This window comes from Panthera pardus, unplaced genomic scaffold (genome assembly GCF_024362965.1).
Source record: "Panthera pardus isolate Hobbes unplaced genomic scaffold, ASM2436296v1 HiC_scaffold_27, whole genome shotgun sequence".
Lineage (NCBI taxonomy): Eukaryota > Metazoa > Chordata > Mammalia > Carnivora > Felidae > Panthera > Panthera pardus.
In genome coordinates this window covers 67,101,043-67,124,698 of record NW_026526843.1, presented here as the reverse complement: position 1 = coordinate 67,124,698, position 23,656 = coordinate 67,101,043, and the positions used below count along the sequence as shown (strand labels likewise).

Sequence of the window (23,656 nt, the reverse complement as noted above, 5' to 3'; positions counted from 1 at the left end):
ATCCAGTCTTCTTTCCTCTTACCAATTTCTCCTCTTTTGAGTCAATGCCATTTGCTTATACTACTCAAAGGCTATCTAAGGTCCTTTCTATAGACCTACAAGGTATTCTTTCACCTCCCTTGAAGACATTAGCACCTGATTCACAAGTTTTCTGTCTCTCCCTTTCTCTGTCATTATTCTTTGCAGTTCACTACTCATTTGCTTCCTTAGATCTTGATTCAAGCACCTATTCTGCCTATCCTAGGCACTAGAGATACAGAAATAAGTAAAATTCAAGGACCTTATTGCCCAGTAGGGGAAGAAGATAGGAAAACAAATAACTATGATAAGTGCTATAATATCCATCCATTCATTCAAAAAATGTTAACTAAATGCCTACTGTATACCAGGCACTATGTTGGGAAATGGGTTTGCTATTGAACAAAAGAGACCTGCTCCTTCCCCCTGTGACCCTTCTAATTCTCTGAAATCACAGTTTCTTCACCTTTTGAACAACAGTGATGTCCACCTGCACTCCACTTTAGTTATTGCTAGGCATAGGCCATGCTTTGGGACCTGACAAGGAAGTGCTTGGAAATGCTCTACTTCTAACACCCTGAACTTGGAACTGCTTTTTAGGTGTACAGTTTTCCATTTTCTCGTTGAACTTGTTCTTTATTCTTGTTTTAACTCCTGCTTTCTTGTCTTTCTCCTATTTTCAAAGTCCACTAGTCTATCTTTTGACCTCATTTGCCTCACTACTCATTTTTTTAAATGTTTTTTTAATGTTTATTTATATTTGAGAGAGAGACAGAGTGCGAGAGGCAGAGGGGCAGAGAGAGAAGGAGTCACAGAATCTGAAGCAGGCTTCTGGCTCTGAGCTGTCAGCACAGAGCCCAATGTGGGGCTCAAACTCACGGAGTGTAAGATCATGACCTGAGCTGAAGTCAGACGCTTAACCAACTGAGCCACCCAGGCGCCCCGCTTCACTACTAATTTTGAATAATATAGTTAGTCATTTTAAAAACCCCTGGTAGCATACTTAATTCCCTCACACCTTTGTTGTTTTTGTCCTGTTAATCCTTAAGTCCTTGGATAAACCACTCTGTCAGAATTTTCTGCTCTGTTCTGCTGGAGAAAGCTGAGAAGTCAAACCAATTGCTTCCTCTACAGTTTATGCTTACAACTCCAGTTCAACAAATTCCATAAGCATTTACTGACTGTTTAATATGTGCCACTCCCTCTGTGCAGCTTGGCAATCATTTGCTTCACCTCTTATTGATAAACAATTACATTTCTTGCAGCATCTAATCTAATTTTTTAAAAATACAAATACAATGAGAGCACATTCTTGACGCTAAAAAATAAAATAAATATAAAAGTCTATCAAATAAAAGTGCAAAATCTCTCTCCATCTCCACTCCTTTTCCAGAGGTAACTGCTGATTCATTACACATAGCTTCAACTAGCTCAGTCAAGTATGAGGCAGAAAAAGTTTGATGTGTTTCTTTACAGATTAAACTTTCTCCTGCCTCATACTTGACTGAGCTGGTTGAAGCTATGTGTAATGAATGCCTTCCTCTACCTCTTCTGTACCTGACAATGTTTTTCCTCATATTCCTCCTTTTCCTTGAGGCTATTTTACCACCCAGGTACTAGATCCTCTTTTCTGTTCCTCTAAGGGCCACGTAACACCAATAAGCTCTTTCTTACATCTTTAGTCTCTGCCTTTCTACTGATTCTGTTCCTTTAGGTTATAAGTTTCCTATCTCCTCCTCCCCTTCTCAGCACTGCCAAATTTACCCACTGGTCACTTAAGTATTCTTTTTGCAATCCAGTTTCTGATCTTACTGTTCTCAGTTTCTCTCTTGAAAGGAGAGAGACCTGTTGGTTATGATATCCAAAGGTTTTTCTCTGTTATCTTTTCTAACTTCTCAGAAGCAACTAATAGTTGATACTACTCAAAAATCTGTAGTTGATCATCAATGGCTACAGCTACATTAAAAATATTTTTAAATCTTTAAAAAACCCGAAATTTATTGATAGTCACATAACATACAATTCCCCCATTTAAAGTGTACAATTCAACAGCTTTTAGTATATTCACAGAGTTGTACAGCCATTACCACAATGAATTTCAGAACATTTTCATCATCCCCCAAAGAAACTCTGTACCCATTAGTGGTTATTGCCTATCCCTACCATTCTTCAATCCCCAGGCCTTGGCAACCACTAATCTACTTTCTGTCTTTATGGATTTGTCTGATTTTGACTTTTCATATGAATGGAATTATATAATATGTGGTTTGTAACTGGCTTCTTTCACTTAGTATATAACATGTTCACAGTTCATTCATGTTGTAGCATGTATCAGTACATTGTTCCTTTTTTTGACCAAATAATACTCCATTATTTGTATATACCAAATTTTCTTTATCCATTCATCAGCTGATGGACATTTGAGTTATTTTTACTTTCTGGATAACTGAAAAATGCTGTTATGGGCATTTGTGTATAAGTTTTTGTGTAGATAAGTTTTCATTTTTCTTGGTTACCTACCCAGGAGTCGAATTTCTGGGTCATATGCTAACTGTATGTTTGTTTAACATTTATAGGAACTTCCAGATTGTTTTCTACAGTGGTGGCACCAGTTTACATTCACATCATCAATGTATAATATATGAGGGTTCCATTTCTTCCACATCTTCACCAATACTCGTTATTTTCTGTTTTGTTTTATTACAGCCATTCTAGTGGGTATAAAGTGGTATCTCATGGTGGTTTTAATTTGTATTTCACTGATGACTAATTGAGTATTTTTCCATGTCCTTTTTGGCCATTTGTATATCCTCTTTAGAGCAATGCCTCTGCAAGTCCTTTGCTCATTTTTAAATCGGGCCATTTGTCTTTTTAATATTGAGTTGTAAGTATTTGTATATTCTAAATACAAATCTCTTATCAGATACATGGTTTGCAAAATTTTTCTCCCATTCTACAGGTTGTCTTTCATTTTCTTGATAGTATCCTTTGAAGCACAAAAGTTTTTAATTTTGTTGAAATCCAATTTATCTATATTTTTTTGTTACTTGTGCTTTTGGTGTCATATCTAACAGAACATTTTCTAATTCAAGGTCATGAATATTTACATATGTGTTTTCTTCTAAGAATTTTGTAGTTTTATTTCTGTCATTTAGATTATTTGGACTTAATTTTTGTATATGGTGTGAGGTAAAAGTCTAGATTCATTCTCTTGCATGTTGATATCCAGTTGTCCCAGATCCATCTGTTGAAAAGACTATTCTTCCCAATTCTTGGCACCCTTTGGGTAAAATTGACTGTATTTCTCGACCCTGATGAGTGTGACCCTCATGCCAGCACCACACTGTCTTGATTACAGTACCTTTTTAGTCAGTTTTGAAGTTGGGAAGTATATCTTCCAACCTTGTTCTTCCTTTTCAAGATTGTTGTGACTATTCTGTATTGAATTTTTATATAAATTTTAGGATCAGCTTGTCAATTTCCACAATGTCAGCTGTGATTTACAGCTCCATTTTGACTGTGCTGAACCTGTCATCTTACCTCCTTCTCTATTCCTTGTCTCTTCTAATGATACCCTATCCTTTCAGTTAGTCATGTTCAAAACTCTGAGGCTCTTTGTGATTTCTCCCTTTCTCTGCTCCTCTTCAGTTAACCAGTCCTGCACCAATCTCTCTCCCATTCCTTCCTCTCCATTCCCACAACAGTATTGGCCCTTATGACCTCTTTTGTGGAGTACATCAATAGCTTCTTAATTAATTTTTCTGTCTCAAGTCTCTTACTTCTCCAATCCATCATGCACATACACTAACTACCATCAGATTAATTTTCCTTAGGGATTATTTTGATCATGTCACCTCCTTATTCAAAACCCTTCAATGTCCCTGTATTGTCTTTAGATAATGCTTAAAATTCTTAGCCTTTAATTCAAAGTTCTTCATGATCGGATTCTACCCTACCTTTTTATCTTATTTTCCTGTAACTCCTTAACCCATATTCTTTTTTTTTTAATTTTTATTTTTTTAATTTTTATTTTTTTTTCAATATATGAAATTTATTGTCAAATTGGTTTCCATACAACACCCAGTGCTCATCCCAAAAGGTGCCCTCCTCAATACCCATCACCCACCCTCCCTCCCTTCCACCCCCCATCAACCCTCAGTTTGTTCTCAGTTTTTAAGAGTCTCTTATGCTTTGGCTCTCTCCCACTCTAACCTCTTTTTTTTTCCTACCCCTCCCCCATGGGTTTCTGTTAAGTTTCTCAGGATCCACATAAGAGTGAAAACATATGGTATCTGTCTTTGTATGGCTTATTTCACTTAGCATAACACTCTCCAGTTCCATCCACGTTGCTACAAAGGCCATATTTCATTCTTTCTCATTGCCACATAGTACTCCATTGTGTATATAAACCACAATTTCTTTATCCATTCATCAATTGATGGACATTTAGGCTCTTTCCATAATTTGGCTATTGTTGAGAGTGCTGCTATAAACATTGGGGTACAAGTGCCCCTATGCATCAGTACTCCTGTATCCCTTGGGTAAATTCCTAGCAGTGCTATTGCTGGGTCATAGGATAGGTCTATTTTTAATTTTTTGAGGAACCTCCACACTGTTTTCCAGAGTGGCTGCACCAATTTGCATTCCCACCAACAGTGCAAGAGTAACCCATATTATTCTGTAGGCAAACTAAACTGTCCATGGTTCTCCTCAGTCACCTTGCACTTTCTAAGTATGCTTTTTGTCATAAACTTCTTTGTGCCTGCAAGTCAACTTTCTACACATGTACATCATATCTACTCTTTATTTTATTTAAATTTTTTTAAGTTTATTTATTTTGAGAGAGAGACAGAGTGACCATGAGTGGGGGAGGGACAGAGAGACAGAGAATCCTAAGCAGGCTCCATGCTGATATCACACGGCTTGAATTTAAGAACTGTGAGATCATGACCTGAACTGAAACCAAGAATTGGTTGCTTAACTGACTGAGCTACCCAGGAGCCCCTCATATCTACTCTTTAAAGGATAGCTCAAGTTCCATCTCCTTCGTAGGTAAAAAAAAAATATGATAATAATAGCAGCTAACATTTATTGAGCTATGTTTATTTAAAACATAGCACTCTTCTATGCGCTTTATATATATTAGCTCATTTGACTCTCTTAACAATTTATAAGATAGGTATTATTATTAATTCTATTTTACAGATGGGGAAACAGCAGCACAGAGGGGTTAAGAAATATGTGTAAGATACACAGCTATTAAGTGGCAGAGCTGGGTTTTAAACCCAGGCATCCTGGCACCAGAGTCCATGCTCTAAACTACTACAATATACCTACTTCTATGACTTCCTGAACTCATCAGGTGCTTGTGCCAGCCACTTCACACATATTATTTTGTGTAACAGCAGTAGTGGCCACAGCATTATTTTTTTTTAAGTGTTAATCTTTCTGAGCAAGCTCTGATTATATTATTCCCTCATTCTAAAATCTTCAGCGGCTCCCCAAATGCTTATGGAATATGTTACAAATTTTCATAGCTAAGAATTCCAGCTCTTGCATGACGTGATGCCCACCCACTTTTCCAATTTTCTTTGCAACTTGTCCCTCTCATGCACTTTACAGTCAGTACAGCCAAACTAAACAGCTGTCCTTTGTACATAGCTCAGTCTCTCCTGACTTTGATATTTCTGTATCCTCTGTGTAGAACATCCTTCCCTATATTCTCTGTCTATTTAAATTTGACCCAGATTTCATAAACACATACATATTCACACTTTGTAAAGATATACTAATTACCTACCCTTTAGAACCCAAATCAAATGTTACCTCCTGAATTAAGTCTTTTTCTCAAGTATTTTCTCCTTTTGAGTACCAATAGCATCTTATTTTTTATGGTTCTTATAACTTTCCACATTTTTATTTTATTTAAATATGTGTGACTATGAATACATATGTATATTCCTTTATGTATCTATAATGTTAAAATTTCCACTAACTTCCTTGCAGGTAGAATCAATACCTTATACATAGTAGGCATTCAATAAATAATCATTAAATGAATAAATGAGTAAAATATCAGTCTAGATTGTTTTTGGGAAAGTTTCCCTAACCACTGTAACAGTAGTGTTTGCTACACTGCAAATAATTAATTTTAGGTTTTGGAAAAGTATAAAATGTCTTCCCCAGAAAGGAGGCGGGGGTGGGGGAATGGAGGAGGTGGTGGTTTGGGGGGACGGACAGGCATCTCATTACACTACATTAGTAACTTCCCTATAAACACACACGATATTCATTTGAAATTCAGTTTTCTTAATGAGAAACCTAATCTTTCAGTATTCAGCAGTCTGGTTTTCAGACAAGGCTATGCAAATGAGGAAGAGATGCTGTGGCAGTTGTTTCTACAGGCATTGATTTGGGGAAAGGCCGTGGGTGCCTAAGGAGGATAAAAGCCAGAGGTGATGACATTAAAGATGCTTTTAGATAAAAGGAAAAGCCCAAGAACTAAATTGTAGAATTATCCCCCACCTTTTTTTATTCCATCAGGGTAGACCACAGCTTCTATGGTGTGCCCTTGAGGTCATTCAGTTGTGCCACTTTATCTCTAAATACTAGGGGCAAAACCTGGTTTTGTTTGCTTTATTTGTTTTTAAATACTTAAAGTCCTAAAGGATTCAACTCAGGGAAATGGGATGCCAGAGGTGGTGTCACAGTTACCTGTAATCAATGCTGATAGTAGGATCTGGTACCCCAAATTTGTCATTCTAGCCAGACCTCTGATGGTGCAGGCTTATCTCCTGACTTTCTAACTTGTAAACCAGCTTAGACTAGCCTTATTGTCTTTATGTTTTCCAACAAGCACCCTCAGCACCCTCTAGAGATTTCCTCAACAGAGATTAAAAACCAAGGAATTCAAAGTTGAAAAACCAAAAAGGGTAGAATGCAGAGGGAGAGGAGGGAGAAATATTTGTTATTAATGATGTTAGCTCCCAAAATCAGCCTGAGAAAAGTTATTGCCAGCAGCAAAATCTTTTCTAGAATATAAATTTTAAACCTATTGCATTGGATGGGATTCAGAGGGGTATTGTGTTAAGGACCCAAAGTGTCACTAATTAAGTCCCAAATGGGAGCTCTTCAACTTTTCACAGGTATGTTTTCTTTAAATTCCCTCAATCCTGTCTCAACTCAGGTACTGCTGACTCATTCTGCAAACACTCAACCTTCCAGGGGATGTAGCATATGGTAAATGCCTCAGTGATTCCTGAATATTTTTTACAAATGGTTCAGTGATGCAGAGAATTGGGTGAGGGGCTCCCTGTAGTGAGAGTTTGTTTGGGGCCATGGGTGCCTCTTGGCCATATTCAGAAGACATCAAAAGACATCTAATTTCCTATGTTTCTCTGTCTGGTTTTAGCATCAGACAAACTATACTGGTTTCATTAACATCTTTAGTACAAAAAACAAAACAAAAAACCCAAAGCCACAAAATAAAACAAACTTCAACCCCCTAACCAACCACCACTCCCAACAAACAATCATCATATCCCCCTTTGGCTGTTTTAATTTTCAAGATGTAGTTTCTTTCTTTTTTTTTTTAATGGTATCATACAGAGTATTTTAAAAAAAGTTTAAAATTTACATCCAAGTTAATAAGCATATAGTGCAACAGTGATTTCAGGAGTAGATTACTTAATGCCCCTTACCCATTTAGCCCATCCCCCCCTCCCACAACCCCTCTAGTAACCCTCTGTTTGTTCTCCATATTTAAGAGTCTCTTATGTTTTGTTCCCCTCCCTGTTTTTGTATTATTTTTGTTTCCCTTCCCTTGTGTTCATCTGCTCTGTGTCTTAAAGTCCTCATATGAGTGAAGTCATATGATAATTGTCAAAATGCAGTTTCTTAACATTTTACATGGGCATCTTTTCTCTCACGGCTGAGTCCATTATATAGAAACATGAATTCTTTTTTTTTTTAAATTTTTTTTTTAACATTTATTTTATTTTTGAGACAGACAGAGACAGAGCATGAATGGGGGAGGGTCAGAGAGAGGGAGACACAGAATCTGAAACAGGCTCCAGGCTCTGGGCTGTCAGCACAGAGCCCGACGCGGGGCTTGAACTCACGGACCGCGAGATCATGACCTGAGCCGAAGTCGGCCGCTTAACCGACTGAGCCACCCAGGCGCCCCTAGAAACATGAATTCTAATTGGCATTTCTTTCTAACATGCCTTGTTGTAATTCTACTCATTAGTTATATATGTCATCTTGGCAACCAAAAGGGCCATGCACTATTTTTAGTTTATTATTACTTATCTCTTTACCTCTTTGGAATAAACCATTCTTATTCACACAGGGGAAAGTGAGTCATTCAGAAATAAAGGACCTTATCAGTAGTCTGGAGTGAGTCATCAGAGTTAGAATTAGAATTGTAATTCTATCTAATTCTAATTCGAATTCAGTGCTCTTTTCACTCAACCCCAGTGCTCTTCAGCTCTTATTCTGAAAGGCCAGAGGCCCCAGAAAGCAGAGTGTGTATTATCTGGGCAGGGGTAGGGTGTGGAAGAGGTAGGCTGGTTTGGAGAGCTAAGCTAGAACAAACAGACCAACCAAAAAACCAAACAAAACCAAAATGGAAGAAGACTTAGAGAATATAAATCCTAAGGCTAGATGTACTAATAACTCTTAATTTGTTCTGGGGTAGGACATTTCACTGCTCTGCAACCACCAGGACCACTCACATAGTGCACATATTGCATTCTGCTCTGTGTCACATTATTTGGGCATATGTCTCATCCATCCTCTATGCAGCCTCCACAGCACAGGGTTCAGGGAGAACACTGCACCTGGGGTCAAAGTGCTTGTATAGCAACTTGGACAAATCACTTCACTTCTCTGAACCTCAGTTTCCTTCTCTGTAAAACAAGAATATTCTCTCCCTCCCAGGATTATTGTGAGGATTACATGATAGAACATTTGCAAAAGTCTTCTCCCAGCACCAGACACATTATAAGCACTCCCTAATGTTGAATGAATAAGTGAATGGCCTTAAGTCAGGCCCTTTGAGTGCTATGCTAATTCTTTCAGCCTACTATGATACTGTTGAGTTCAGCACAGCACACCATAGCAGTGACTTCTCAAATAGTACTCTAATGTTCCCCAAAGGCAGAGAGCAATTTCATAGTGTCACTGCCCGGTTATACCTGTTCTGGGAATACAGTAATTCCTTTTCCAGTGCTGCCAATCTATTACCTTTCACCAAAAATAAATTCACTTTAAGAAGGGGCAGAAACACAAGTGCCTTTCTGTTAGATAGAAGTTGGGAGAATATATTATTAAAATTGAAACCGACTTCTCTGATTTCTTGGGCAAAAAATCAGATTGGAAGCCAAACAGCTATTTGGCCTTTGCAGACCCTGGATAGTGATGCCGTTGGGGGAAAGGAGAGAGCTGGAATCGTTCCAAACTGTAGTTGCAACATTTGTGTGTATATTTACTGCTTGTGCTCATGCTCTCTGTGCTTAGTTTTTACTCTCTAAGTCTTTCAGACTTTACAATTTACCTAGAGCATAGTTTAATATGTATGGGTAGAAATAGAGGCCTGTATCTCTGTTTCTCATTTCCTAATCATATTTTCTACACTCCCTATATACCTGATACTTCTTTTTCAATTCAACTGCTCTGATTTTCAAACTTTGGTAGAAAATCATGATTTGTTAACAATAAACATGCCCCTAGCCCTTCCCTCACTCTTCTCAACCGAGGAGGGCCTCCGTAAGATTCAAAGACGAAATCCTGCCATATAGTTAGCACCTGGTGCAGCTCATCAAAATAAAATATCCTTTCCCAGATGATTGGAAATTTCTGCAATGCCGTCACACAATGAGGTGTGTAAGAAAGAGTTTGGGGATTGATTTTCATCATTAACTTGATATTGCATGGTTTTTGTGGGACTTAAAAAGAAATGCATTTTTATTACTTTAAAGTACTGCACATAGAATAACTCCAACTCATCATATTTTAACAGTTATTTTTCTGGGGCAGGATGTATTTTAAACATGCCTATGTTAGAGTGTCTGGTAGATCATTTAGGATCAGTGTCCTGTTGCTTGATGAAATCCAGATCACTTCAATGAAATCCAGATGGGGAAACTGGGTCTCTAGCAATGGCTGCCAGATCTTCTCCATATGAAATCTCTCTAGTCTGTATGCAAATTCAAAACTCCATATCCTGGAAATCCCAAACCAATCAAGTGGTGCTCTGCTTCTTAGTTACTGGACTAAACACAGAGAAGCGATTCATTCTTCCCTGAGGAAATAAGCATGTCTTACATACATCTATCTTGGCATAAAAAGGGATAGCTAAGCAAATTAATGGTGTAAACAGGATTGCACTGGGGAATGTTTGTCCTACTTAAGAGAATAAACTTTTTGTGCACTTTGTGCACATCCACTTACATACAAATAATTGATATGCTAATTGCCAATGATTCTTAAAGCTCCTTCCCTGAGGTGCTGTATGATGCTGTTAGTCTAGTTTGAATTACTAGCATGTCCAGTGCTTGAAAGTAATAAAAATGTGTTTAAAAATATTCCATGATTCAGACGGATTTTACTCTAATTAGGCTGAGTTAGTGAGGCTTTCTTATATTTAAATAGGATAGATATTTTTCTTTCATTCCTAATATATTTTATATGACCCCCCCCCCAACCCCTATTGCTACATCTATCACCTTTCTCTTCAGTATTCTTCTGCTTCGAGTCGGTACACATAAACCCCTTTCCCTCCAGCTCACTCCTCAGCTGCACTTGCATAGTCTCTAGGCAAACACATTGCCTTTAGTGCCTGGCACATAAACATACCCTTTCACTTGTTAACTTGATAGCAGGTTATTCAATATGGCATTTTCTGAGGAGTCTTTTCTTTGGTTTTTCTTTAAGCACCAATGGGTATGTCTCTTTCCTGATGTTGCAGTGGGTAACAGTGCACAGAGAGCAAAGCTCAGCCAAACTTAGCATCGGGCTTTTTGTCAGGTGGGGGACACCAGATTTAACCTAATCTCTGTGAAGTTCATGTCAACAGAACACAACGAGGCAGCTCATCAGTGCTGGCACCTGCTGTGTGAATGGCAGTGTCAGGCACAGTCATGCAAAGCTAGAACATGTGAAAGCAAAGCCTAAAGGGTAGTTTTTGTAGGCCAGACTGAAGGGACAGAGCAGTGATAAAAGAATATTTTGGGGGGGATTAGGATGGGGGTAGGGACTACATGGTGGACAGTAGATGAAAGGAGTAATATGATTCTGATGTCAGAACATTCTATCAAGCATAGATACTGTCAATTTTAGAATTCTTTTCAGAGCAGCCCTGCACTAAAGGGTATAATTCTCAAGATTTCCATTTACAAGCAGGGTCTTCCTGTTTCTGAATAGTTTCAGAGCATGTTCTAGCATCAGAACCTATTAAACTGCTCTGGAAGAATCAGGTCACTTTCTCCAGGGGGTAGGGATCATTCAGCACTAAGAAGAGAGAAGAAAAGGTACACACCAGAGTGACAGAACAAACCCATAGAATTCCAGGAGATTGTCCTTGACTTAAGTGAAAAAAATATCACCTATGAAGACTGTTTACTGGAGTAGGGGGCTGTCACAGTATCAGGGCTACTTGGTGCAGGAGTTTAGGAACTAATTGGTCATGAAAGACACTGGCCAAGAGGGAAAGTAGAAGAATAGAAGAACTGTCCCTCTAACCACCTGGATTTAAAGCTCAAATGATCAGTGAGGGAAAAAAATAGTTCTCCACTGCAACCCTAAGTACTGGGGATAGGCAGGGTGAGCTCACTGACAGAGGGTATAGGACAATGTAGATAATTGAATTCAGTATCCTCCCTCCAAATTATCCTATATTCTTAGGCACATAAAATCTTTTGAATTTAACATTTTAAAAGACACATCAAACTAGGAATAATAAGAGAATGGCCCACTTTGGCCTCATTTTCACCTGTGGTTAACATTAACAGTGAATTTAATTTAGTGTCTGAGTCATCCATCTTCCAGAAACAATAGGCAATTTTACATCTGCCATACACTTAGAGGCAGGATAGAAGTTTATCAAAAAGAACAAAAGCATTTAATACAAATATCTTACTTATAGAGGGCTGACTTCAAAGCGTAAAGCTTAGAAAACGAATTAGCAGCATCTGTTGCCTTTTTCACTGGGCCAAAGTGAGCCAGTGATGATCAGGGTGGTAGCTGTGATCCAACTGAAGAGAAGTAGAATAATTTTGTAAAGAATTTTTGCCAGCTCTCAGATTGTGATAAAAATGTAAGGCTATCTAAATATTCATTCTTAAATATAAATTTCTAGAGAATTCTTCCATTCTCATCAAATGAAAGAGAATTTCAAAATATTTATATTGCTTATGAGGTGCCTGGGTGGCTCAGTAAGTTAAGTGTCCAACTTTTGATTTCAGTTTAGATCATGAGCTCACAGTTTGTGAGATCAAGTCCTGTGTTGGGCTCTGTGCTGACAGTGTGGAGCCTGCTTTGAATTCTCTCTCTCCTTCTCTCTCTGCCCCTCCTCCCTCTTTCTCAGAAATAAATAAATAAACTTAACAAAAAGTTTAAAATATTTGTATTGCTTAAAATACTTATGTGTGAACATGTACTTGTATTGTTTTTGCCATATCACCAAGCCCAAAGCAGTAGGCTATAATTGTTGGGTTTTCTTTCACTCTTTCATTGAGGATCAATCTACCTCATTGTAAAATTGAATGATAAGGAGTTTGGAGTCCCAAGTGGAAGATAAATTCTAGATGATGTATCATTACGATGAAAGGAAGACTTATCATCATTAAAGTATCTCTTCTTTAAATATTAACATTAAAAGTCAATAGTGAATGGAGACATTTCACTGAAATGTCCTTTAGTAATGTCTCTTGGTTCTCATTTTATTCCATTGGTATTGGATGAATGGCTTATAGTATGGATGAAGAATCTCTACCTTATACGTAGATATGGCCTTCTGCCAAGACCAAGAGATGATATAAATTATGCCTACAGTTGCAAAAATGCATAATGTTAAAAATCTTTAGCAATACCAATCTAAAAAACCACATAGGAAATGGATGTAATTTCATGACAAGACCTCTTTAAAATGACAGGTGACACTACTCACTTTCTAAAGCAGAAACTCAGGATTTTCTCCATTGAAAACAAAGGAAAAAGCAGATTTACAGGATCTCCATGTTTCCAAACTTTAATTAGGAATTTAAAACCTAAGAAGTAGGGGCACATGGGTGCTCAGTTGCCTGAGTGTCGGACATGATCTCACAGTTTGTGGGTTTGAGCCCCTCATTGGGCTCACTGCTATGAGCTTAGAGCCCACTTTGGTTTCTCTGTCCCCCCCACTGCCTGCTTCTCCCTCTTTCCCTCTCTCTCTCTCTCTCTCTCTCAAAAATGAATAAACATTAAAAAAATAAAACCTAAGAAGTGAAATATGGCATTATTTATTCTTGTTTTCTATCCATAAAATTACAAATTAAATCCTCAGGATTAGGAGATTCTATTTTTCCCCCAAAACCTAAGTTGCACTTCCACAAACATAAACACAATGAATTATGTATACTACAAATCATGTGGCTCATTTGCATAAACTTAAGTGGTTTCTTTTTTTAAGGGGTTTTCTGTAATCCCCTAAGATAAAAGTTTTCAAGAAGTCTTGGGGATGGTAATTTTTCCTTGTGGAAAAAATTCATACTTCTAGATGACACTTTGGGGACATGGTAGCCAATGGTTAACAGGCAGATACACATGGATTCAAACTCTGCCTTAACCACTTACTAGCTGTGTGACCTTAGGCAAATCAATTTTTCTAAGCTCTAGTATTCTAATTTGTAAGATGGGACTAAGAATACCTACCTTTGTAGGCATTGTAGATTATACATTGCTATAAGGATCAAATTAAAAGGATCAAATAAATGTTTAGTGCAATTCCTGGCACAGGCAAGTGCTCCTGGTATGTGAGCCTAATCTGTCTTATTTACCACCATCAGTACGTAGGTACAGTGCCAGCATAAAGCAGACACTCAATAAATATTTGCAGAATGAATGAATAAAACAGTGTTATTACACTTAAAGATACACAAATCTCCTACATTGCATGATAGCTCCCCCACTTTACTTTTGTTAATGTTTAAAAAATCTTTTAAGATGACTTGAGGTGCTCAGTTCTTTTGTAGGGAGGTCAGAGTGACTTCAGAGAGGTGAATTTTGGCTCACACAATAAATATATACTACTGAGACATAATATATTTTTTCTCTTCCTTGTTGGATAGCAGTGGAACTCAGTACAGATGGACAAAGGAATTCCCTAAAGGAATAAAAACTTAGGCTTAAATGAGCCATTCCTTTAATGAGCTTGCTGTTGCCCTAGAGAACAAGTTCTTTCTGTGTAGTCTATGCTGGTTAGCCCATGCACAGTAGAATTAACATTTAAAATTAGGAGTTGAAGAGCTATCAAAAAACTATTTACAAGAGAGTAGTATAATATTTCTCTCATAAAACAAAGAAGGCAAAAACATTAAGATTTTTTTCACTCCTGGGACGTTAGAATTTTTCTAAAGAAAAGGTCAGGGGCGCCTGGGTGGCTGAGTCAGCTAAGCATCTGACATTGGCTCAGGTTATGATCTCACTGTTCGTGAGTTCGAGTCCCGCATCAGGCTCTGTGCTGACAGTTCAGAGCCTGGAGCCTGCTTTGGATTCTGTGTCTCCCTCTCTCTGCCCCTCCCCTGCTCATGCTCTCTCTTTCTGTCTCTCAAAAATACATAAATGTTTAAAAAAATTTAAATTTTTCTTTAGGTCAGTGGTCTTTGAGGAGGAAAAAGGATTTCTTTCCATGTTGAGCTATAGAATATAATCCATAAGACTCAAGGTAAACAGACCAAGGACCAAATACAGGTAGATTCTTACTTTAATAAACTACTATTAGGAATCTTAGTTCAGCAGAATAAGATTGTTTCTTTGGTTGGGTTGATAGCTCTTATTAGCAAAGTTTTGCATATGTGGATGTAAAGACTGCTATAGAATGAAAAGTCCTGTTTAATAGAGCCTTTCATTAGTCCTATTCATTGTGACGTCTGTTTAACAATGTGTTTTTCTTTTGGTGAAATATTTATGCAGTGTCTGTATTTAATTATCTTACCAAGTTAATAGTTGAATATTCTTAGTAAAATATGAGTTTTTTTTCAAAATGTTGAACTGTCAACTTCAATATATTTTGTATCCATACACATTATAAGCACCATGTATATAGCTCTCCTATGAGGTATATACTAATTGGACATTTAGTAAAGGATGTTTTCTGGTTGTTAGGGCTATAAAATGATAGGATAACTAAGAAGTTTGAGCACAACACTGAATTTCTTCTTCAAACTACATACAAGTTATAACGGTTCACAGTGGGCAAGTAGTTTGGTCATTTTGTAAGATTTAAAGTTTCAGAGCAGTACCCTACCATTTTTCAAAACCTCTCTTGAACCAACAGCAAGGAAGTACATGTCATTGTTGTTCTATTCCATAGTCTTCAACTATAAATGCTCCCAAAGTCATCAACACAGTGTTTTAGGTAATAGCTTAAAATTAAGACTGTCTCACATTGCATTCAGATACAATTAGAGAGCAAGAACAGGTTAACATAGATGGAGCACTGTTTCCTCTTTCAGATGACATAGCTTGGAAACCAGCAATCTCTCCTTTTGGCAAAACAGCCTTCCTCTCCCATCAAACTTTGTGTGTATGTGTGCATGTGGCTGACTTGGGTGGGGTGGGCTTTCCTATAAATCAAGAATATAAGTCTATCATTTCTCTACTTGCTCAATAGCTTCTATTTGAAGGAAGAGGTGTAGTTACAGGAACAATGTTGATATTCCTTTATGCTAGTTAAAACAGGGTTCTATTTATAATACCAACTCCAGTGGCTCCCATGAAAATTATGGGAAGGTTCTGAGAATCAGTGACCCTTGTCCTTCCAAATTAGTATTGAATGACCTACATATCTCTGACTGAAATTATCTTTTACATAAGATAGAACTCAAAGTCTTTGGTGTTGAAAATGTCCATGTAAAGGTTTCAAGAAAGAAACCCTAAGCTCCTCCTTTTTTTAAAATTTATTTTTGAGAGAGAGAGACACAGAGACAGAGCATGAGCAGGGGAGGGGCAGAGAGAGAGGGAGACACAGAATTTGAAGCATGCTGCAGGCTCTGAGCTGTCAGCACAGAGCCTGATGTGGGATACAAACCCACGAGATGTGAGATCATGACTTGAGCTGAAGTCAGACACTTAACCGACTGACCCACCCAGGCGCCCCCCTCTTTTTTTTTTAAATTAACAGGGTGTGCTCAACCTTAAGATGAAACCATTAAGTTCCTGTCTGAATAGCTGGCAAAGTCAGAAAGGCTATAGCAGAGGAAAAAGCCATATAGGAAGAAAGGAGAGGAGAGGACAGGAGAGGACAGGGAAGGGAAGGGAAGGGAAGGGAAGGAAAGGAAAAAGGCTCATGAATCCCACAGGGAGAGGCAGTTCAGGAGCAAACTAGAAATTGAGTGGCAAATTAGAGTATCTTTCAAGTGAACCAGCAATAAGAGATCCTTTATTTATCACAGGTAAGGAGTGAGTCAGAAAATCAGTGGGCTCATGGAACATAAAGGATTAAAAGGAGATAGCAGATATCTGAGTGACTTTTTTTTAAACGTTTATTTATTTTTGAGACAGAGAGAGACAGAGCATGAACGGGGGAGGGGCAGAGAGAGAGGGAGACACAGAACCGGAAGCAGGCTCCAGGCTCTAAGCCATCAGCCCAGAGCCCGACGCGGGGCTCAAACTCATAGACCGCGAGATGGTGACCTGAGCTGAAGTTGGACGCTTAACCGACTGAGCCACCCAGGTGCCCCCTGAGTGACTTTTTTTACATGAGTAAACCACTCTATAGCTTGTGAGGTAAGCAGATGGGTCAGAGGTCATAATGGAAAACAGGCAAAAGACTGTTTCCAAGCAACAAACTACAAGTAGTCAAAAACATAATGACTGGAACTAAGTGATATATTTACCAGGGCTGACCCTCTGCAAAACTATTTAGTTGGCAAAGACTGTTTTATTTCTTGTGCCTCTTTCCCTCTACTGCTCCACTAACCAAATTTCTGCTCCTCTGATTGCTCAGGGTGCTCGTGCTCATGCACAATCTGCTATCAGGAAAAGCTCTGTGAAAGCATACATCTATGGCAGAAAGTTAGGAGGAGAGGTCATGGCAAAATTCCATTTTAAGGCCTATTTCCAATTGTAGAATAAAAGTGTGTTTCCTGTTAAAGGAATTTTAGTCAATAGATGGGAAATGGGAGAGATGTTTGGGTCAGGAAGCCTTCCTGGCACCTTGGAATCAGAGGTGCCCTCACATAATGCCCTGACCAGACTTGACTTCTGAAAGAAATCAAAGGGGAAAATTACTGTACCTCTAATGAAAACTGAACCTGTTATTCTGGATGAACACTGTGTAGATTGGTGGTGTGGCTCCATGAGGCTAAAGGGGACCTGGGAACTAAAAATTGATGAGTGTCTGGTACTTTAGTAAGCAAGTTGAGGGAATCTTTAATCAATGCTGGCATCCTGTACACTAGAGTGGGGTTTCTGTAAAGGGAAATCATATGTGATCTTCCATGTTCCATGGATCTTTTCTTTGGGGCTAAATTCACATTTTATTTTTTGTTTTTTTAATTAAAAAATTTTAATGTTTATTTTTGAGAGAGAGAGAGAAAACAAATGAATGGGGGAGGGGCAGAGAGAGAGGGAGACACAGAATCTGAAGCAGGCTCTGGGCTCTGAGCTGTCAGCACAGAGCCTGATGCAGGTCTCGAACTCATGAACCACAAAATCATGACCCTAGCTGAAGTTGGACACTTAACCAACTGAGCCTCTCAGGCTCCCCTAAGTTCACTTTTTAAATGCTTCTAATTAAGTTTGATACCAAGGCTATTTTGAAACATGGATTACTATGGAGTTAAACATTTTTTTGTCATGTAGTAGGAACTGGTTTAGAGAGACAGAGAAAAAATATAAAGGAGATACAGACATTTTTTTCACTGAAGAAGGGAGCAGTAGACTTACTTGGGAGTGGGTACTGGGATAATACCCAGCTTTTCTAGGCAGTTAAATGCCAAGTTGATGGGGGAGAAAGGTGTATCTCAGGAGGTTTTATGGGCTTCAATGGGGGCATGTGTAAGGTAATCTGTTTAGGGAAGGCCAGATATTACAAAGTATCCTTGCAGGATGATGGGTGCTGACTTTTCAATTAAGGCCCAGGAAAGAGCTAGAGGAAACCCTGTGGACAGAGCACTGAAGAGAAAAACCTAGTTTCCTGCTGTGGCAAAAAAGGGACAACAAAATGTTGAACACCCTCAAGAAGGGGATTAAAAGAAAAACAAAATAATTTTCCTTTTACACAGAACCACAGGATATCTTCACTGGTAAAGTTACATAAGCAGCTCTGATCTGCGCATCTCAAGAAGGACAGAACAGGGCCTGAGGGGAACAAAGAAAGGCAATTAAAACCATCAACATCAGGCTCCAAAAATAAAGGCCTTTTCAGTCTGACAATACAGAGGTAGCCAGGGGACATGATCAAAATCATGAAGAGGCTAGAGCTGCTGCATGATGACTTGGCTTGCCAAATCTCTTGAGCTAAGAGGCACCTTTGAAGCATTAATTAATTAATTAATTAATTACCTTTTTCTTTTAATTTTATTTTTTTAATTTACATCCAAATTAGTTAGCATATAGTGCAACAATGATTTCAGGAGTAGATTCCTTAATGCCCCTTGCCCATTTAGCTCATCCCCCCTCCCACAACCCTTCCAGTAACCCTCTGTTTGCTCTCCATATTTAAGAGTCTCTTCTGTTTTGTCCCCCCTCCCTGTTTTTATATTATTTTTGCTTCCCTTCCCTTATGTTCATCTATTCTGTGTCTTAAAGTCCTCATATGAGTGAAGTCATACGATGTTTGTCTTTTTCTGACTAATTTCGCTTAGCATAATACCCTCTAGTTCTATCCATGTAGTTGCAAATGGCAAGATTTCATTCTTTTTGATTGCTGAGTAACACTCCATTGTATATATATACCACATCTTCTTTATCCATTCATCCATCGATGGACATTGGATTCTTTCCATACTTTGGCTATTGTTGATAGTGCTGCTATAAACATTGGGGTGCATGTGTCCCTTTGAAATAGCATACCTGTATCCCTTGGATAAATACTTAGTGCAATTGCTGGGTCATAGGGTAGTTCTATTTTTATAAAGTTTTTATTTTTTAATACTTCTACTTTGTTTATACAACTCCCAGTGATGATGGCCAGTGCAGACTCCTTTGGGAAGTCCCTGTGTCCACCAGAAGTTGGGAGAAATCTGAACTGAATGGGGCTAGGAATCAAAAGCACCTTGATCCCCATTACTTACCTTAAGTAATGTTGACTTGCTGACTTTTAGTCAGACTCACTTTCTTTACTGCCAATGTCAGCAGTGAATTTGTACCTGACCAATCTCAACTTAAATGAATATGGGTTTACCTCCTGCCCCATTCTGTAGGGCTTTGCAGCCCTAATGGTCTACACCTCTGCACCAAACTGTCCTCCTACAAGTGGCTATAATTTAATCCTTAAACATAGTTTCAAAAGAACAGATTTCTGACCCCAATTTTAACACGAAGGATAGAACTCAAGAACTCATAATAAAGAATTTTCTAATATTCACACCAGTGGATTGAAGCAGATCTCCATAATGGGAAACTGAAATGAAACTTCTCAGGCTAATGAAATCACATACGTACAGGTTTTAGCTAAGAAAGTAGCAGGCAAGGGATAACCCAGGACAGCTTAAAAGCTCTGCTCTTGGGAAGACCTTAATCATATGGGGCAGCAGGTAAGATCAAACCAAGAGTATGGCTCTGTTCCAAAAACTCAGGTCTCCTACACAAGGGATCAAATAAGTATAATGCAGTATAGAAAAGTGACATAGGTGTACAGTGGCTCTTTTTTTTTTCTCTCAAATTGTTCCTTGAAAATAAGAATTCTGTAAGATTGGGAGCCATTTCATCCTACAGAAATGCAATCCACTTGTTACTGGGCCAGTGTTACTGCCATACCTTTCACAGATGTGGTAATACTTCTCATCCTGTATGCCATCCTGAATGGGCACATTTACACTGTAGTACCGTCCCTTTCCTAAGCCAACATCAGACACGTCACCTGTTCCTGTGAAAGAGAGGAGCGCCATGAACAGTTTTAAGAATATGAGCATTAGACAACTTGGATTCTGATAGGAATGCAAAAGAATAAAAGGCCAGAAATAGAAGAACAGTCTTAGATTAATTATGGTTTCTAAGAGTGTGAAATTAAGAAAAACAATATAGAGAAGTAACTGCTGTAAACAATGTTGGGGAAAGAGGAAAACCTTAAGACAATGGGAAAAAACTTAGTTTCCGTTTTGCTAGATCAAGTTAGAAAAAAAGATTAACTCCTTTGCTTGACTTTTCATATGCCTTTGATTGATATAATATTAATATATCATTGCACTTATTAGGATGTTAGGAGTTACACAGTTACACTGTCCTATGTGATAAGACAGTAAGTGTAAGTGAGCTGTCTGTTGACAGTCCATAAAAGTCATCTGGAAAAAGAAGCAGTATTATATTCCTCCTATCATTGTTGCCTGAAATGACCTGTGTTAAAATTTTGGATAAAGTAGCACCAATGAAGTATTAATAGCATGTAACTATCCAAATATTAAATATAAGAGATGTATAGAAGAACTGCAGTATTTATTCCTCAGATGTAATACTGAGCACACAGATTACTTGCCTGGGAAAAATCCTGGGGAGAATTTGTGTAGGGACACTGTCATGACTTTAGAGGTGAAACTGAAGGCATCTTCCACACCTAGCAAAGGAAAAAAAAAACAGCAGAAGAATCACTTCATATATGCAACTCCCGTTTTCAACAACTGAACTGCTAGGAAGTAGCTGTGGGAAGTAAGAGAAAGGATAGCAATAATAAAGCTAACAAGCTGAGGAATAAAAGGAACAAAACCCTCCAGTCTTTGATCTCTTGTTGGTACAGGATGAGGTAGAACTTTGGTCCCCAGTGAAGTTTTGGGGTTCTTTTTTACATTCATGGAAAGTTATAACTGGACTTCTCCTTTCCAAGCAACAGGATGTCCAGGCTCTCTTAGACAACCTCTTCTAAAAGGTGGGGAAGGCTCGAGCTCAGAATCGAAGCATTATGAACAGAGCTGAATAGAGGACTGGCACCATCTTGGAAGTTTTATGTTTTGTTTTAGTGGTTCCAGTTAAATTCTTGGGATTTTTTTTTTCAAAGAAGTAAAATGTGGCAACCCTTTGAAAAATATGACCAATACAAACATTAGGCATTATGTAGTGAAAACCTAATTATAAAGTGCTTCTCTATGATACAGATTTGGTTATAAATGCAGTTCACCCAAAGTCTAAGCAGCTTATAGTACACCTTTCTTGCTAAAATATGGAAGGCTAAGAGAGTCCTGCCCTTTTCCCTTAGTAGTGTCTTTATAACAAAGTTTTAAAGCTTGAAGAAAGATGGTGGTGGGAGGAACTTTTCTAGAAAGTAGTCTCCTTTACATTTTAACAGAGGCAGAAAATTAGTATAGAGGCCTGGGAGATAGAAGATACAACTCTTACAAGCCACTGCTTATTCAGATAAATGTACTGCCCACCTCCACACCTTTCCTCCCAGAATCACATAGTGTCATACTATATTCAGATAGTCTGTCTGTAAAATGGAAGGACCATTAGCAAATTCATGTACTATCCTCTTTTATACGTCAAATAAAGAAACTGTTGCTGCATTTGCTTAACGCTTTCAGTCTTCATTAGAGGCCAAAAGAGACCTTAGAAAAATATTAACTATATTTGTATATCACAGGCATGTTTGAATTTCCCAAGCCTTATGTTTTGCCCTAGGGAGGCAGTTAAAATCAGTTAAAGGCAGAAACCCATGGGGGAGGGGAAGGAAAAAAAAAGAGGTTAGAGTGGAAGAGAACCAAAGCATAAGAGACTCTTAAAAACTGAGAACAAACTGAGGGTTGATGGGGGGGGGGGGGTGGGAGGGAGGGGAGGGTGGGTGATGGGTATTGAGGAGGGCACCTTTTGGGATGAGCACTGGGTGTTGTATGGAAACCAATTTGACAATAAACTTCATATATTGAAAAAAAATTAAAAAAAAATCAGTTAAAGCTCCAGCCACAAGGCATTAAGTAAACAAAAGAAAACAAAACAAAATATATTACAATAGCATTTTAACTTAGCGACTGAGGTATTAAACAAGGACAATTCATAAAAATCCTGATTATTTATTGATCCAGAAAGGTGGTAACCAATTTACACTTCTATCAGTGATATATGAGGGTTCCCATTTTCTCACACCCTGACTAGCACTGGGTGTTATTATTCTTTTTAACCTTAGGCAGAAAAAAATGATCTTGTTTAATTTGCCTTTCTCTGAGTGTTGAGCACTTTTTATGTTTAGTAGCTATTTGTATCTCCTCTGATGGGAAATGCCATTAGGTATTGTTAGCAAATCATACTTTAAAAAAAGGACAGAGACAGATAGGTGGAGGGTATGGGGCTTGGTGTGAAAGAGAACAGTGGTTAGGAAAACAAAAGAAGGTGAAGGAAGGTGAGGACAGGCTAAGAGTGCTTGTGAAGCCACCACAGGATGCTAGTTATGGAATCATGGGAGATTTAAAATGAACCAAATGTGTAAGAGTTTGGAGGCGGGGCAGAGGTCACTGGAAGGGAGGTGCTGAAGAGGGGAAATAAACTGAAATGAAACACACCATAAAAGTTGGCTAAAGCAGGAAACTCTAAATGGTGTAGAAATAACATTGCAAATGGAAAGAACGGTTTCAGGTGACAGTCATTTCATTCTTACATGGTTCAATAGAGTTGATTCTATTCTTGAGCTCTGATACTAATAGTTTGAATTTCATAATCATTCATTCATTCAACAAATATTTTACTGAACCACTGCTATATGCATAGTTCTGTTTGTTCAAGCCATTGTGCAGGACAGAAAGAAGTAAACAACTTGATCTCTGCTCTGGAGGAACTGAAAGTTTCTATGGGAGGAGAAGACACAGACACATTAAAGATTTAACTAACAATACAAGACAATATATAATTAAATATCAAATCAGCGATATAAACAATATAGGACTTGAGGAGGGAAGAGACCACTGGGGTTGGAGTAGTCAGGGCAAATCTGCTAGTGTTAGAATTTGAGCTCTTGGGTAGAACTTGGAAGAAAAAGCAAAACTAAATTAGGAAAAAGTAATGCAAAGTCAGAGAGGTGGGAATACTGAGACATGTCTGGGGATCACTGAGTACAGTAGCCTAGACAGCAAGTAGTGAGAGAGGAGACTGGAGAGAGGAGGTAAGGTCTCTTTCAGGCAGACCTCAAAAGACAGGGTAAAGAGTATGGACTTTAACTTGAAGAGCACTGTTTTTTTTTTTTAAAGTGTGGCCTGTGGAACAGCCAGAGTGTCGCTAAAATGTAGATTTGGCATTG

At 38.3% G+C, this 23,656-nt stretch overlaps 1 protein-coding gene across 9 annotated transcripts in view; it reads right to left on the bottom strand.

Annotated features, from left to right (window-relative positions):
• The window catches only part of HDAC8 (histone deacetylase 8), a 236,435-nt gene that overhangs the window by 148,956 nt on the left and 63,823 nt on the right, over window positions 1-23,656 (bottom strand). For 8 of the 9 annotated variants that reach the window (XM_019439070.2, XM_019439069.2, XM_019439072.2 and 5 more), the window contains 2 exons: window positions 20,915-20,992; window positions 20,200-20,308 (listed from right to left, as the gene is read on the bottom strand). In XM_019439070.2, coding sequence (XP_019294615.1) covers window positions 20,200-20,308; window positions 20,915-20,992 — 187 coding nt within the window. Of the gene's footprint in view, window positions 1-18,975; window positions 19,252-20,199; window positions 20,309-20,914; window positions 20,993-23,656 lie in introns of those variants that run through there. The other variant, XM_053891487.1, reaches the window with a different exon arrangement.